An 18,016-nucleotide genomic window follows, 5' to 3' on the forward strand; every position below is an offset into this window, starting at 1 on the left:
AAACTGGTGAACGCAGCTGATCCCAGCTTGCACTGAAAAATGGAGGCTTGTGCTGCCCGTTGTTGGACTGAAGTAACTGAACTACTTCACGTTTGCACTTGTGGAAACCTGAATGGTAAGACAAATAAACCCACCTTGATGCTTCCTGTTACCTTTTACTTTTTGCCTTTTAGCCTGAAACAGGATTACCAAGCCCACTGAATATATCTGACCTATTCTCATCTTTAAAACACAAACGTTTTTTTTTATCAAAACATAACTTGATGATAAGACACTATGCAGAGTTGGCTATGAATGTTTATTAACATCACATGGAAATGTGTACTCCAGAGAAGACAAACATGGGGCTGTCACCATACCTACAGAGTCCAGGGAACCAGAACAAGCTTTGTAGGCTTCTCCTTGGCAGCAGTTGCATGGCTGATGTTCTTCTTTTCTTCCTGTACAGGATCAGCTCAAGCATCAACACGTTGTTAATGATTTAAGTAAAAAAAACCTTTAAGTTTAGTTAAGTTACTATTGATCTGGATTGACTGAAAAGGCAGGAGATGACCAGGATGTGGGTTCTGACTTCCAAACACAGATGGTTCTGACGTTTTGCACCAGCATCTTGTGGCAGGGGGCCAGAGCTGCAGTCGCTGCTCTCCAGTGCCTGCACAGGTAACACCTTAGTTACTCAACCAATAATAAGCAAAATTCAAACCATTGCATAATCCAGTCATTCTTACAAGCACACAGTCAAGGGCATCACAGTAAACAAAGGTTATGGTTTCCAGAGACCCTTAAAAGCCGAGGCCAAAGAGCACAATAAATACAGTGGTGGAAGAGCACAGACGTGTCGGGCGTCAGGGCAGAGGAGACAGTGGCCATCTGTATCACCAGAGCTGCATCTTTTTCGTGTGAACCTCCAGAGCCCAGCAGTATTGTCTGAGAAGAGGCACGAGGATGGAACAGGAGAGTAACATTCAGCCTGGCAACAGCATTTTCTCCTGCTTAATTCTTCCTTTGATTCTGGAAAACTTCAGTTGGCATGCACTGTTCACCCACAGAACAGGGCATGGTAAAGACAGAGTAAGGGCTTAAACACGCTGCTGTTATTGTCAAGGTTCTCAGACTAAAGACGACAAATAATACTGTAAGTTGAGGCAAGTTTTATTTAGACTGTACAAATGGCATTGGGGAAAAAACACAGTGGCTTGATGTTGGGACCAGTTCTATCAATTAAGTGGAGTAAGAAATTAAAAAGGCACTAATCTTAAGAAAAGACACTCTGTAAATTCTAAGAATATAATTCATTTAATACTGTTAATCTTATAGCACAAAAAATAAAACAAGCTATGATCCCCAAAATAAAATTTAAAAGCTTACATTTAATATTATTGCCTGAAGATCATGGTCTTTAAATTACATATTGTGTTTAAAAGTTTACACAGTGAAGACTGTCTCAATTACAAGGCCACCTTTCCCACTGCAATAATTGTATCCTTGTCCCAAAATACACTTTAACACAAATAAACAGAAAATGACAACTATACAGGAACGCTTTCACTGGTCCCAAAAGGCAGTCTTTTAGGCAGGTCTCACTTTCAAATGCAGGTATTGAGGAAAATGCTTGAAAACTGGACTAGAAAACAAAGGCAGCCCATTCATTCCCAGGATGTTAATACAATATAAAAAATTACTTTACAGGCACATGAAATGGCACAAAGAATGCTGTTTTTCCCTTTACAAAAATAATGCTCAGGCTCTTCAGAGCCTCAACCCAAACAGGATATTCCCTTTTGTTTATTCTTTCCCAATTTGTAAACAATCATGAATTAAATAAGCGCTTATCCAGTGATGGACACTGATTAAAACAGTTTTCATTTAAACTTTCAGACTGATCAGAGGCTTCAATGTCTATATACACATGTACACAGCAGGTGGAAGCCAAGCCTTTTGTGACAGTTGACTACTGTGGCACCAGGTCATTACACCAGCTCCTAGTTCCAAAGCAAGGACAGCTTTAATGCTGCATAGATCGAAGCCATCACTCGTAGGCTCTCATGCTTCATATCAAGGTTACCTTACACGCCCAAGAACATTTACACTGATAAGATTATCACTCAGATTTAAGAGGTTCCATAAAACATCAGCACATGTGTAAGCAAGCGACAAGCAATTGAGAATCCAGAGTCCCTCAAAGAGAAACACACACTGATCCAATGCAGTCTTTATATGAAAATACTTGTCTCATAGTAAAATAGCCAAGACACATTTTGAAGCGAGGTTACAATCAGCTTAGGCTGGTCAGTATGCTACATTGAAACCACATTTTACATACCTGAACCACACTGCTGCTACTTGGAGAAACACTGTTCATTCATGGCCTAAAATCAGGTTCACAGAAATTCAAGAATTCTTGTCTTTGCATCAGATACCACTACACTCAAATTTTGCATAGTTTTGAAGGTAAAGTACTTTGCTATTCTGCAGTATTGGAACATAATTTAATCTAAAACAATGTTTGTGTTCAAAGCGTACACCTTATTCAATGAGGGGATGAGTCAAGATGTTTATTTCAGAAAAAAAAAATCAGGTTAAAAGTTACGTTCAAGATCTCAAATCTCACAGTATTTATTTACCACGCAAAGGAAGAATTCTACAGTCAGTCTTCTGAAGAGCTGCCTGTAACTAGGTCAGGCCTGAAATAAGATTTCTCTGCAGCAGACTGAGTTTAGTGCAGTTTGTATTCAGAAGATGACTTTCAGTAGTACAATCCGTGTAGTAAACGTGCAGGTATTGTTAGGGCACAGGAAAAACATGACCTTCTTTAGTTAAGAGAACTGCATAGCTTTTCTTTGCAAGACAAAATGTCAATGCCTATTGTCAAGGATTACAGCACCAAACACTTCAGTCAATGCTACTCTACTTCACAGTTAATTTGGTAGTAAAATGCTCTACAAGAACTTCCAGACTGTCAGCCACTTGATCAATACTACAAAAAACAGTTAATAGATGGAGAGATTTCTTTAAAACCTGGCATTTTGAATGTCTGCTTGTGAATGCCATTTCTGCAGTTCTTCAGTGCCTTCCAACTGAGGATCTCATGGCACTCCCACATGAACTACCAACAATAAGCTTTTATTAGGATCAAGCAACACAAATCAACAAGAAAACATGCTGGAACTTAAGACAATGTTTATATCATTAGACATTTGTAAGATCTGATGACATTCTGCAGGTATTTGAAGTTTCTCAATTTTGCTACAACCAACAGCCTACCGAAGCTGAAAGATGGGAGCTGCTGTTTTCCTGCCAGCTTCCACACTGGACATCTGCCTTAACCAGGCTGTCTGAGAAGGGAGGTTTTATAGCTGTATCTTTGCAGACATGTATTCTGTTAATTCAGTGTTCCATCATTTTGAAATGAGCATTCCAGTTCGCCTACAACACACATTTGAAGAAGGTGGCACAGGATTCCCCCGTGCCTACGCTTTCAGATCCTGCACCCAGGCTCAGGCTGAGCACCCCAGTGGCGCTCACCCAGCTGCAGCCAGGAGCTCCCTGCTGCAGAACAATCACAGCAGGAGAGCTCAGGAGGGAAAAAGCTACACAAAGAGGGAAGGAGCTACACTAGTAACAGACACCTCTGTGGCCTCCTCCAGCCCCAGCATTACCACATGGGGAACCCAGGCAGCTGACTCCAATTGACCATTTTCTAGAGGATGCTGTGAAGGGGAGGGACCTGGGCCATATATAAAACAGAGCCAATGCCTTAGGAAGGGTAAAAGAAAGATGTCAGCATGCAGAGGAGTTGGCATACAAGCAAGGAAAAGGAAAAAGAAGGAAGGGAAAAAAGATGAAAACAGCTCTGGAAGAGAAGCAGAGCAACACAGACACTCTGGTAAAAAGGTACTGTGTTTGAAAATGAGCTTTTGATGATCTGGGGCTGGTATAGCTGGGAAACTTTGGAGAGCAGGGAGCCTGCAGAGAAATGGCTATAAATGGTCTTTAAATATTTAAATAAGAGGATTTTATCAGTATTTACTAAATTCTTCTGTCCCACTCCTACCTCATGGCAATCTGATCTGTCTACCAAGTAACAGCTTGATGACAAGCACTTCTGTGTAGTAAAACTACACTTTCAACACTGCAGAAGAGTTGTATGTAGACCAGGCCAAAGTGTTTCCCCTTAAAGCTCACTTTCTACAGTTAGTGCTTGCAAAAATCAACAGAAATGCATTAAATATGTCAAAACCAAGTTACAAGTATCACCCCCTCTTAGGTTTCCTTATAAATAAATGCCCCAGCGTCAATGCAGCTCAATCAATGGTTATTTGCATTAAACACACACTGTTTCAGGAAGGTCAACAACAAGCTTAAGAGTTAACAGAAAAGAGCAGTGTCTAATACAACTGCTTAGAATACATAAGCTCCAATTATTGTCTTTTAAAGAAACCATAATTTTAAATGTACTACCTTAGGACAGGTAATTTCAAAACTAAATCTTCTTCAGTTCTAAAATTGCATTTTTGTTGTTGCTTTTTGTTGGACAGTAATGCACAAAGTTGCATGTTTGACCTAAGATTGGGCTCTTCCTACTGAGCAAACCGGAAAATGTCCATGGAAGTCTCAACAGGAAAGGTTTTTTTCCCATACCTCTCTGCTATATTCTGGTTCAGTCTTCTCCAGCTTAAGGCCCAAAAAAGTTTTAAAAATGAAACTAAATTCATGATGCTATGTTCTGAAGGTCAGGCAGTGACTTCAGTTGTATGTATTCCAAATGTATATTAAAAGAACTGTCAACTGCAGCAAGCTGGAAAATGGGCAAGGCTAGCAATGTGCCATTAAGTCATCACCCCACCTCAAACAATGCTAATGATAGCCAGGAAAATGAAGCAGCAGTGTAAATCAGGCAGAGGGAGTCACTCGTTCTCGTCTGGGTTTTGAGGGTCAAATAGCTGGACATGCGTGAAAGGGAAGAGCCCTTTGCGACCGTTGACTTCTCCTTCCCACTGACCGTTTATATTCATCCTCGTGACCTTCACAATATCTCCAACCTGCAGAATTAGAAACAAAAAAACTCCTTATCATACATGGGATTCTCACCTCTGATACAAATCAAATGAAGAACAAAAACAAGCCCATCATAGGGAAAGAAATCTTGCCCTCTTCTTGGCAGAAGGTTCAATTGAAAAGTTGATTTTACTGAACTACAATACCAGCACTTTGTTGCTAAACATAATAATGTTGTCTGTGCTCTGAGATTCTTAATTACATCTATATTTATAAAGATTACTGAACTACACCTCTTTTTATAGGAGAGCTTACAGCTTCATGCTGTATCTTTAGCTTAGATATAAATTCACATCAGTAACGCTACCATCAGTGATGAGTCACAACATCCTTTCAAAAGAGCACAGTACTAGGACTGGTTTTAGCAGCAGCTAACTTAAAAGAAATGTAGCTTTTCTAAGAAAGACCTCCTAAGGCAAAGAAACCATTACTTGAAGCTCTAATTCTGATGATCACAGTCTAAGAAACCTTCTGTAATTTCTAAAATAATGGTACACTTCCAAAGTGGGGAAAAGCAATCTCAAACTTTTATTTTTTTAGTAGTAGTAGATGTAGACTCTAACTTTATTTGTGGTTTTCACATCTACTTCCTGTCAAAGCATTTGAAGCAGGAATGATATGTCAAGCCTTTCCTACCATACCTATTTTCTTCCTATCTGGCAGTGGAAAATGAGAGAAGTCTAAGCTATGATCAAGCAAGAAACAACAGCCCAAATGATGACAAATTATACTCTCACTGTTCAACTGCTGTATTTAATCTGGATTAGTACAATTTACAAAATGAAACACCCAAACTGACAAGAAGCTTTTAAGACAAGCTAAATACTCATTCTTCTGAGATGCTTCTGGTGAGCTGAACACGTGGTCTGTTAACAGCAGCTCTCTAACTTTCCCCCTCCTTTCCTGTTTACTTATTTGACTCTATGTGGTAACTACATTAAATAAAAGTAAATATTAGACAAGTGACATTAGCAGCTAAAAACTAATTTTACAAATAGTAGAACTAGCCTATGGCCAATGCCCAACAGTTTGTTCCTTTCCCAAACTAGGTCCAAGCTCTTTGTAATTGAGTCTCAGTTATCAAACTACTGCTGTGAAATTCAAAGGAAACTAGCTTTAATCTTATTAAGGAAAACAGACATTGACACAGTATAGAAAGCAATTTGTCTACTTTTTTTAAATAGTATTGAAATTCAGACCAGATAAAGGTAGACCCTTGGCAACATCCTTAAACTTTTCAGGTGAGACTTATATATTTTATGTTAAAGAAAAACCCCTGAGTTTACAAAACAATGTGCACATCACTAGATGATTTGAAGCCCATTTAACCCATTAAACCCATTTAAGCCCATTACTGTAACAGGTATTTTTGAAGATCACACAGAAACAAGAACCCTTAAGTGAAATTTAAGATACTATAATAAACTGGTTGGCAGTCAGACACTCAGTGTAATGTCTCTTAAAATAAAATTCATTGAACTCTGAAACTATTCTCAGAGATTTAAGCCTTACGTGTTGCTCTGCTTCCCTACTTTTTCTCTACTACTTTGGCAGGCTGCGTTCTGTCTGCCTCCCATATTTGAGACTGTCTCACTTGAAACAATTGTAATCTTGTGCTTTTGAGAGAGGAGAAAATCCTTTGAAGTCCACTGAGGCCATATAACTTTCTTAAATGGACATTTTTATATATGCTGCTCCTAAACTCAAACATGAAGTCAGCATACAGAATTAAGCAGTTAAACACTGCATGTACACACAGAATCTGCCTGCTTTTCAGTCTCCAGGGCCTGCTGCAGCATGCTCTGACTGTACATTTGCTAAAAAGCACAATTTGTCAGACTCCTCACTCAAGAAAGCTTTAAATAGTAACAAGATGACCTAAACAGGAACCTAGTAAATGTTTCTTTAGGAAAATGCTGATAAGATCTATAAATACTCAGTGTTACATTTGCTACATTTAAATAACCCTTGAAGACAGATCTAAGTTCCAAATTCTAGACCCAACCTGAGGAAGATGCAGCTGACATCACAACAGTTTAAAGCTAATGAGTTGTGTTTTCACTACACCATAAGCCAAACCCACTCTCAAACCCTTTAATCTTAAAAATAATCTTTTGAATCAAAAAGGTGGACCTGCATTTTCTGAGTCTGACAATGTAATTCTGTTCATGTGCTGTAGAGACCAAGCCAATAATAATTCTGATGCTCTAGAACAGATATTCTTCAGCTTGGTTCTGAAAGACTTCACAGTGTGAGTATGTTTGGAAATCTTTGCTTCAGCTGAGTGAAAGGAGTATTTAAAATATGTCTCCTATTGCATGGCAACAAACTGCCCTGTAGATTAATGATGTAAAATGTCCTTCATACTGCTAGGTGGGCAAAGCTGCTGCATACCAGCATCTGCCACTAAAGAGAGCTGGCTGAAAAAGGCTACTCAAAACATACTCCCACATGCTGAGAACCACTGGAATAGTAAATTAATTTGCAATAACTTTCAACTATTTTTGAGAGGTTTTTTTTCTTAATGAAAGCTGCTGAATATCCTCTTGTGCTGTATTATTTTAAAAATGTAGTTTATCTGAGAAGACTAAATGAAACAGCATGTTGAAATAATTGGTGCAAGAACCTTGATTTCATGCTGGACTTATTAATGGATCTTACCTGAAAGACCTTATTTTCAAATGTATTTTTCCCCCAAGTGAAAGCATTATTTCATAAATGCCTTGTAAAGCATCTATAACATGGTCAGCTGAGGTGCAATCTCCCACTAAAATTATTTAACACACTATCTTTTTCAGAGAATGTTTTAAACTAGGGAGAAGAATTGTCTTATGATTAGGCACAGGACAGAGTCAGGAGACATGGTTCTATTCCCATCTCTGCCACAAACTTCCTGTATGACTCTGGACAGCTAATAGCCCTTATCTACAGATGAGGAGAACACTTCCTTAGACTCAGCATCTCTCAGATAAATTAATTCAGTTGTGAAGCACACCAGCATAGCTGGAATGAAGTATCACTGCTGAAGTGAGTAATACTTCTGAAATGCAGCCATTTGGTTACACCCAAATGATAAAAATCAAAATGTATTCTAGATAGCATCTTTCATAATGTCCTTGTTAGAGCATGAATTCAAAGCCCTGGGGTAACACAAGCTGTGGAACATGCCAGTCAGAAAGGTTACTTCATTCACTCTAGACTCTTCCATACCTGCCCCTTCCATTTGAAGCTGATTCATACTCTGCAAAAGGTTTCCTGCAAGCCATTTTAGTCAGCCAATTCAATGAGTTTTACAGATATTCCAACAATTTTATGTTAATAGTTCTATGACTGATAAAGTTCTGTAATATAAGTTTAAGGAGATAAAAATGCATTAAAATTCTAAATCATCATTTTAGCCCACTGGGTCAATCTATAGAAAACACTGCTCTCTGGAATCTACAGGGGGTTGAATCTCAGTCATTATCTTAATTAGTGTCACAGCTCACCTCCAGAACACTCCAGTTACCAGAACACTAATATTAGTATCAAAACAAAGCAGTTCTTCAGGCCAGCTGCCTGTCTGGAGAAGAACAGACAAGGTCCAACACTGAGAAAATACCTGATACCCCACTGTCCCCAAAGTGAGGAGTTACACGAGAGAGGCAGAGTTCAGCCACTCTGCAGAAAAGACAAAAGGACACTGAAGGAGCTGCTGCTCTATTGGAAGATCCAAGAAAGCACCAGGCTAAAAGCACAGCTTAATTATCCTTCAGTTCTGATGTTCTGGGCCAGAACACTATTGATGCCCAAATAGTAGAATGAAAGAGTTCAGAGGAAAAGCTTCATCCATTCCTGAGACACAAAAGGAGATTCAAGGGCAACACAGAAATGTGGAGGTGCTAGATGCAATTAAGCAGGCCTCACCTAGGAACAGATTGGAACAAAGGAACTTTGCATTTCACCAAGAGCCAGGAAAACTGTCAGAGCAGGGGCATTTCATTACAGGTGCTAGTCTGTCTCCTTCAGATTGAGCCACTGTCGTGACAGTACAGAATTCGGGGAGTTCACTTTCAGTTCAACAGTTATAGCACCTGATCAACAGCTCACACTACAAAAATATAGAATCAATACTTTGCTTAAAATTCAGACTTTGTGGGTTAGATGCATTTTAATGTGGAACACAGCAAGGCTAAGTTTCCTTGGCTTCAGAAAAACACAATGCTTGTTGTCTACTGAAAGAAGCAGCCTAATTTCCTAATTAAGAAAGTTCTACTGCTAGCACATTTTGGCCTACTTGTATCAACTTTCCTTTGAAGAGGGAAAAAGTTAACTGTAACCTAATTGTAACAAGCTCAAGAGAAATATTGTAAGCCAGTTATATAATTATGGTGGATGGATATTTATTTCACCAAAACAGTTCAGTGACAGGGTAACTTTGTACTAGCAAATATATACATGTATGATTGCTACATCACAAAAAGGTAAACTACTTAATACTATAATGCAGGCACAAGTCTATAAAACACTAGTATAAAAAAATTTAAAATAAAGTACAATTCATGTTTAAAAAGAAAAAAAAATAAATCTTTGATTCCATAACACTATTAAGTCTGGAAATGATCTCTAGAACCACTGTGGCCTTCAAAATTTACTATGACACTGATTAGAGCATTGGTGATATATTTAAGAACATTTTTTTAAGCTCAATAAGTATAAATCTGATGGCTGCTGCTGGTCTCCTGCTGTCTGGCTCCTTACCCTGTTTTGTTCCATGTTTTAAGTGACTACAGAATTTGTTGTTCATGTCCTGCTTAGAGCCTGTCAGTTTGAAACAAGGCTTCACACTGTTTCTAATAGAATGGCTATAGAATTACTACAAGTTTTTAAATGCTGGGAAACTTTCAGGTAGACTTTGCTGTTCTGTATCACAGTAAGATGCCAAAGAGTCAAATCAATCACCTTCTTAAAGTGTAAGTCCTTTGAACATGGGACGGCCCTCCTGGTTTTCCCACAGTAATCAGGAGGATGGAAGAACAGCAATGCATAACCCTGTGGTGCAGAGTTTTGGTCCCAATAAGCACAGGACACTGTAACCCTGTCCTTTGTAGCCCTTCCTCTACAGCACCAGAAAGGAAGGAAATTGCTTCTTGGCTAGAAGTACACAAGTAAAGAAACAGACCTGGCTCCTCAGCTGTTGAGCTTTTCGGTTAGGGGTTGGGTTTGGTGGTTTCTATTTTTATTTTGTAGCTTGCTTGTTTAGTGGTTTGGGGTTTTTTTAATGCAGTATCCATAAAATTCTACACATATTTGTAATGAAGTTAGTTGTAGTGAGAAGCTACAAACTTCAATCTGTAGAATTTAATGTTCATTAAAAACCTTAAATCTGAACTGCCAAAGTAATTCAGTGGACAAGAGTACAAGAAAATCTTAGAAATATATGTAATTTATTGTAGACTTTACTAACTGTTCCCTGGTGCAGGGAGATGCACAAAATTACATGTAACACCAGCTGTAAGCTTTGAGATATTGTCTATACTTAAAACTAGCATTTTAGCCTATAAACAGATTATAATTTAATTTTTTATTTCAGAGAATAAAAGTGGGGTATATAACACAATAGGATCGAGTCAAGACTTAGGCATTAGTAACTTCAATAACACCAATATTGTTACCCAGAGAGGCTGTGAACTCCCCATCCCTGGAAGTGTTCAAGTATTGGATGGGGCTTGGATCCACCAGGGTTAGTGGAAGGTGTCCCTGCCCATGGCAGGGGTTGAAAAGAAATGAGCTGTGAGGTCCTATCCACCCCAAACTACTCTGTGATTCTATATAATGTTAAATAAACTTAGCCCAGCAAAAATAGATGCCCTATTACTATCCTACAGAAGTAAAATTGTAGTTGCTCTTCAATTGTCACACTTTTAAACTCATCAGTTGAATTAATCCTTTATCCAATCTATTAGATCTCATTTCACATTTTCTGAAGAACAATCATTTGGTCAAATTGGTTAAATTTTTCATGTAATAAATTGAAAAAAAAAAAAAAGCAACAAAAAACCCCCAAACAAAACAAAACAAAAAACAACCAAAAAAACCTTGCTTACAAAACAAACTTCTCAGTAATAGGCAATAAATTCTTACCTTTTCTTAAGGAAAAATTCTGTCAGCTTCTGTAAACAATTGTGTACAATGGAAACACTGGCCTTGCAGGCAGGGAGCTTGTCCCATTTTCAAGCTGAACCAAGAAGAATGACACCGCTCCACTTAAAAGGAAGTCGAGCAGATTACTGTGCCATGGCTTTATTTACTCCAGATGCTATTCTCTTCCTTTTAAGTACTGTCTGTGTGCTGGCCACACAAGGCTACAGCCAGCAAACAGATATTTTGTTTTCATATTGCTTTATCAGTTGAGAAGAGGTTGCACAATCAGCAACCATGTAATTACACCCACAAGATGTTCTACCTGTACAAGTGAACAGCCACTTAGGGTACACCTATTCTGAGGGGGGAACTGTCAAATAATATTTTTATCAAAGAACACCATTAACTTTCTTCCCCAAAACAGTCCCATAACCTGTTTTTTGTCTAACACTACTTTCAGTGGTCTTACAAAACAGAAGTTTCAAATGGTTCAGTTTATTTAGTAATGTGTAGAGCCCTCAGAAGGCTGGGATTAAATATTTTATCAGGATCCTGCAGGGGATTGGCAAACTAAAAAAAAATAATGAAAAGAAGCTGAATTATTTTTTTCTTTAAGAATACCCTATGTGACAAAAAAAAAAAACTGCTATAATGAAGTTGCTGAAGTTCCCTATGCATGGATAGATATGGAGAAGCAGCAGTCACTGATTTCAATGAAAATGTAGAACAGTTCCCAGAATTCTGCTTCTGAAGCTTCTTGAGAAGCCACAGTGTGGATGAGGTACACTTGCAAAAAGAAAACAGACTGCACGGGAAGGCAAAACATGCCAGTCTTGAGAGACACAAAAACATGAGGCAGTAAGTGATTAGAGGATTAAAAGAATCTCTCAAACAAAACTTCAGTAATTTGTGGGTTCAAACCAAATCAAACCTATTTGTTGGCCAGAGAATTAATCCTACTGGTATTCTAGAGCAGCTAAAGTGATGGGGCTAACTAGGTCACTTAAAGAGCAAGTCAGAAAAGTTGATATGTAAGGACCAACCTTCCAAGTGGTTCTGCAAGTTCCCTGAAGTAATTCCATGACATATTGATAACATCACAAAATCAATTGCTTGCCTTGCTTTGCTTTCAGAAGTATGAGTAGTTTTGGCAGGAATTTTCTGTACAGTGCAGTTGGCAGTAAATTTACACTTTGTTCTATGATAATTTTCACACTGTTCACAAATATCAAGCTGCTAGATTTCACAAGACAAAGAAATTCCAGTGATTCATATTTAACTTTTAACCCCACAAGAGTAACCTTAGAAGTCTTACAAATACAGGAGTAAAGCAATTAGGGTGAACACTCTGAATAATAGCAAGTCACAAGTATAAACTTCCAAAGTTCAGTCAAAAGTATCAGCCATAGGTAACAGCTTTAATTTGCAAAGTAACTGAGCAAAAACAACAGGAAAAAGTTCAAAAGTATTTTAAAAACCATTATTATTTTACTTGCTAAAATGTTGCTGCTTCCTATGCTTGTTTGCTTGAATTTGTGCCTGGAAGTATTGCAGCATGCTCAAATTTCACTTTTTCCAGTGTGTCATTTTTGAATTACAGGTTAATTAGCCTTCAGAATCATCTAAATGCGAAAGTAACAGTCTTCTGGAGATAGCTTTGAAAAACTTCTTCCAATCAATCATTTATTCCAGTTTAACTAGAAGTACGATATGAATTATTTACAGAGTAATACTCTAAAGTTTTACAAGATATCTCTAATAAAAATAAAATTTAAAATGCAACAGCAAGCATAGGAACTTGCAGCACTTTAGAGGTTACACTGCACTCCTCACCCCCAGTTTAGGTGTTAAGGTTTCTTAAATTCCACTTTTGAAAACCAAAGCAAAAGGGACTAGAATATTTCTAATATTTTTTGACCAGATTTTACCTCTCAGCACAAGATCTTCAAGTGCATCTCACAGCTGAGGATCAGAAACACTAAGTGTATCAGCCAGCAATCTTTACCTTTCTCTGGAGGATGCCACTGTCAGTTCTTCGCCTGGAACTCTACAATGATTAAGGAAACATCTCTTTCCTTCCTCAAGATTAGGTGAAGAAGCAAAGCCATCCTCTCACTAGCACTTCTTCAGCATGTGTACACTCTGCTACGCTGGTAACATTTGCACAGTTGAACAAGCAAGAAGGGAGGGAAAATACAGATCCTGAAGTTACTTACTAGGTCACTTTTCTCAAAGGAAGTGGTATAGATGAAGCAATTCTTGTGGATGTTTCTTCAGAATGTAACCTAACTTCTCGGTCCCTCAACATAAATAAACAGACTCCACATGAAGTCATCCACATCAACTTCACCATAACATAGTTTCTTCTTTCACAAGGCAATTGAAAACTCTGAGACTGAAGGAAAAACTTACCTCTAATGCCAGCGCAGTCTTGTCATAAGCACAGGGTACTCTCTTTTGGACAGCTTTGGCATAGACTGGTCCATTCTGTGTGGATGGCAGAGGATTGATCACTGCTCCAGGTGTGCTGGATACTGAGGGAAGGGGAGTTGCGGTTTGAGGCTGAGCATAAGCATGGGCAGGTTCTGGAATACCGTAACTGTTGGAATTCCTGTTTCCATGCTTCCCAACTGAAGATCTGACTAGCTTTTCTACGTAGGGAACAGGAATCATCCCAATTCGACCCTCCTTGTTTCTGGCACTCCACCACTGTTCTTCTGGCTTCTCTACAATTACCAGTATCTCGCCCTTTTTGAACGGGAGATCCTCGGCATCGTTGCCAGGAAAGTCATAGAGAGTCCGAACACACTCCATGTTTTCCTCTGCAGCAGACATGGCAGGGGCAGATCCAGATCCCATTGGTGGACTTGGATACCTGAAGATTTGGTAAAAGTAACAGCTTGGTTTGTATTTCCAGTAACAAACTAAGTACTAGGTTTGCAGCAGGAACATCAATTAGAGAAGGATTAATTACTTGGGTTTGTAACCAAATCATTGGCTTGGTAGCACTGTGAGGCATTTCATGAGTAACTCACACTTCTCAAATAATGACTTAAACACCCTAAGTAGCCTCCCCAGAAGCCCAAAATAATCTATCATGGGATGCAGAAAACTGGAGAAATCATGCAAAATCTTCAACCACATGTTCTGGATTGTTGTGATGATCTTAAGAGTCAAATTAATTCTATAATTTAAGTTATGAGAGTAATGATACAGAAAACCAAATTAAGACTATCTGGGGGATTGAGGTGGAAGGGCATTACATAAAAATGTAGCTATGAATCTCTCCAAGAGTCCCTTGCCACCTCCAAAGTCATCCAGATAATTTTGTTTTTATCTTCAGCATCCACTTCTAAAGAATTCAGTAAGTAAATGCTAGACTTGAAACACTGTAGAGGAAAAAGGGAACAAAAGTAAGATGGTATGACATCTTCATAAAGACAGTATGAAATACTTGCATCCACTGATAAGAAGGAACTAAGAAAAAAAAAAGCTAGCCTTCTATAAATATTCCTTTGCCTATTTACCTATTAACCATATTATCTATATTTATTTACATAATTGTTTATTACTATGTCCATCATTTGTCAAATACAGTCACATTGTTGTCTGTGATAATATATAAGATTGTCCATCAAATGAGAATGATTTCATTATTTTCATCATAAATGTTATACATTTTATTCAAAGCAGCTGTCAAAAAAACCTTAGTGGATATAGGCCACAGCAGATACTTATTATCTAAGCTATGATAGCAAGGATGCATGTCATTAACCTACTTCAATTCTCTTTTGCTACTTGCAAAATATGATGGAAGTCAAATCCCTGTGATTTTTGCAAGATATGCCAGAAGCCCTGAAGATAAAGATATTCCATCTTCAGACACCCTGCTGCAGCCAAAGCAGGGGGACAGAGGGAACCCTTCAGGGAACAATTACTCTGCATAAGCAAGAGCTCAGAAAAATCAGCAAGGATGGTCAGAGCTCACTACTAGAGACATAAAACAAACAGAAAGTTTAAAACGGTCCATTTAGGACTGTTTTAAAAGTTTAAGATGTCATCTCTAAGATCTAGAAGTACTGTAGGGCTCTATATAGAAACCACCTTTCAGACTGTACTTTATGAAATTAAGAATGAACAGCTTTCAAAAGCACAAGCATCTGTGCCCAGGAAAATGCCAGACAAATAAGAATTAGCATAACAGTTCTGACGCACATACCTGGCCACCCCTATTCTAAATCTAGTCTATTAACTAAAAATTTTAAAAAAACACACCAAAAATCTGGAAATTCTACCTTTCATCATCCCTCTTGCAGCAGGAAGTCTCCTTTGCACAGAATTTAAAACCATCAACCACATAACTGATTTTTCTAAGAGTTTTAACAAAGACATTGTAAGGAAAAAGACCTAGTCAATCCCATTTGTAGCTCTATATAAAAGCTAAAAAAGTCAATTCCCTGCAGATTAGGTCCCATTTGTCTGTGTGCTGAGAGAACAATATGCAACCAAAACGTTGCAAATGAGGTGGTACTAAAATGTTCACAGAACATTTCACACAGGACTCCTCAAACTCCACAAATACCAAGTGTGCAAGTGCAATCAGCTCCAAGTTCTCAAGTGCTTTGAGAAAGCCAAGCCAGTCATGGCCATAAATGATTATGAACAAGTTTTTGCATCCAGAAAGGTTCAAGAGAACAGAGATAACCATGAAGATTGCTTCAGCATAAGACTTTTTTTCTTCCCATCTCTCCACATGTTTAAGCATGCACATAACACTGGGCAGCTCCATTTAAGCATTCCTGCAATGGTGAAAACCATTTTTTTTATCTACCCATCTCTCTAGCCACAATCACTACCCAAAAGGCTGCCAGCAGATTGAATAGTTCTTGAAGGTTGTGCTTTGTCACATCCTGCCCATCACTTAACAGCTTTTCAGAGTGACTTTTGAACACTTGGGTTTTCAACTTGACAAGCTATTGTCAATCTTTGACAAGTGACTGTCATTAAGTACTGGTCTAGGCCAAGGTTCAATTGTGATTATAAACCTAAAAGTTATTCTTCCCTCCTAAGAACTTGCTATCTGCAAAACATAATAAGATATTAAAATGCAGAATTCAGAAGCGAACCAATTTGGATTTATTTTTTCAATATGTCCCTACTTTTCTCTTATTTAATTTAATTTCATTCTCTCCAGGAAGCCCAAAAGTTTTGACAAAAGACACTGAGAAAGGCTTTATTAATTAAAAGTAAGGAATATGTTATAGGAGTCTTCATAAGCAGTTTACTGATGTATGTTGCAGGTATGTCCCATGCTGGGACCAGGACAAAGAAGGAGCTCATAGCCAAGTCACATTTTCCCATCCTCCTAGAACAGCATTTCTCAGTGAAGTGTATGGTATATGCAGATATAGATGAACAGTACCATAAGCAATCTGTGAGAAAATAAGTGTTTTACATTTTTTTGGTGCAGAAATGCCACTCTAAAAGTTTGGGAAATGCTGCCCTATGTATTAACGCTGACTTAACAGGGCAAAGCAGTCTAATCACATAAAAGCCAGTCCTATTGTAATCGGTGTGGGTGCAGGGGTAGACAGCAAACTAAGCTCAGAGGCTGTACTTCAATCATGGAGAGGACTGGTGAACCAGCTTCTCAACCATCCTTGGAACAGAGAGACAATGCTAGAAGAAGAGAGTAACACAAAAAGGGTGACGTGCGACCACACCCTCTTTCAAGGCCATTTCAGCCCGTGGCAGATGTACATGGTACCTTTACACACAAGGTCAGCACAGGGAGAGTGGATGATTGCACTGAAAGAGCAACACTTTTAATTGTCGGGGAGATCCAGAGCGTTAAGGCTCAGCGTTAGCAACGAACGTTTCCTTAGTATTTATTCATAGCATCTACACCCAGTGCCAGGCTCCGGAGCTCCTGGGCTGGGCTGTGACACCTTCACAGGTCGCACCTCCTGGCGCCACCCGGAGCAAAGGTGGCGGTGGGTGTGGCGGGGGACACTCACCTGGGCGCGGGCTCGATGAGCGTGGTGGTGTCCAGGTAGTGGATCTTATAGAACTCCAGCAGGGCGGGCAGGTGCTCGAACTCCTGGTCGCCGATCTTAAAGCGGCGGTTGGGCAGGGAGTTGATGATGTAGTGGGAGACGCGGGAGTTCTCGGACACCGAGAGCACGTAGTCCCCCGGGCAGGTGGACGAGTCCCGCACCAGGAACATGCCGTGCCGCTGCCCCTGCAGCCGCGTCTGCGCCTCCGCCCGGGACACCGGGCCCACGTACCAGCTGGAGCGGTCCGACGAATCGAAACGAGCGGCGGAGGACATGGCTCCGGGCGGGGAAGGGGAAGGAAAGGGAGGAAGGAAGGTGAGGAGCCCGGAGGCCCTGGCGGAGGAAGAGACCCGGAGGAGGCCTGGGCAGAGAGGCCTGGGAGGTGGAGCGGGCTGGGGGCGAGCGGGAAGCGGCTCGTGCTTAGTCCAGGAGAAAGGAAACCCAGGGCAAGGGGGATAAGGGAGAAGGAAGCTCCGCGCCGCTGGAGGCGAAGGGCCGAGGAGCGGCTGGGGTGGGGCTGGCCAGACGCGGCGCGCAGGGCCCCCGAGTCTCCCTCAGCGGCGGGGTGTGCAGGGCATCCTTCCCGCCTCTCTCAGGCCTGCGGCGGGCCCGGCCAGGCGGGTGACGAAGAGCAGCGGCGGCTGGCACGGGCGGGCGGCCCGGGAAGGCGGCGAGCGGAGCCGGCCCGGCTCGGGGCGGGACGCGGAGGCTGAAGCGCCGGGCGCCGCGTCCTCCCGCGGGTTCCTCCCCTCGCGAGCCCAGCTCCAAAATGGCGGCTG

At 40.1% G+C, this 18,016-nt stretch overlaps 1 protein-coding gene across 2 annotated transcripts; it reads right to left on the reverse strand.

The window, feature by feature from the left end:
* Nucleotides 1–279: 279 nt before the first annotated feature.
* On the reverse strand, nt 280–18,011 carry CRKL (CRK like proto-oncogene, adaptor protein). Of its 2 annotated transcripts, XR_014958563.1 has the most exons (4): nt 17,199–17,660; nt 13,594–14,056; nt 13,187–13,331; nt 4,907–5,042 (listed from the first exon to the last, which is right to left on the reverse strand). XR_014958563.1 is itself a non-coding variant. In XM_021549866.3 (3 exons), exons 1-3 carry the CDS (start codon nt 17,510–17,512, stop codon nt 4,908–4,910), a joined length of 912 nt encoding a protein of 303 aa, XP_021405541.1. In that variant the 5' UTR covers nt 17,513–18,011; the 3' UTR covers nt 280–4,907. The 2 variants fall into 2 exon arrangements, 1 of the variants encoding a protein (XP_021405541.1); XM_021549866.3 differs by lacking the exon at nt 13,187–13,331 and having other exon boundaries at nt 280–5,042; nt 17,199–18,011.
* Between the last annotated feature and the right edge of the window lie 5 nt (nt 18,012–18,016).

The sequence above is a fragment of the Lonchura striata genome, chromosome 15, assembly GCF_050655825.1.
Source record: "Lonchura striata isolate lonStrDom1 chromosome 15, ASM5065582v1, whole genome shotgun sequence".
In the NCBI taxonomy this organism is placed as follows: Eukaryota; Metazoa; Chordata; class Aves; order Passeriformes; family Estrildidae; genus Lonchura; species Lonchura striata.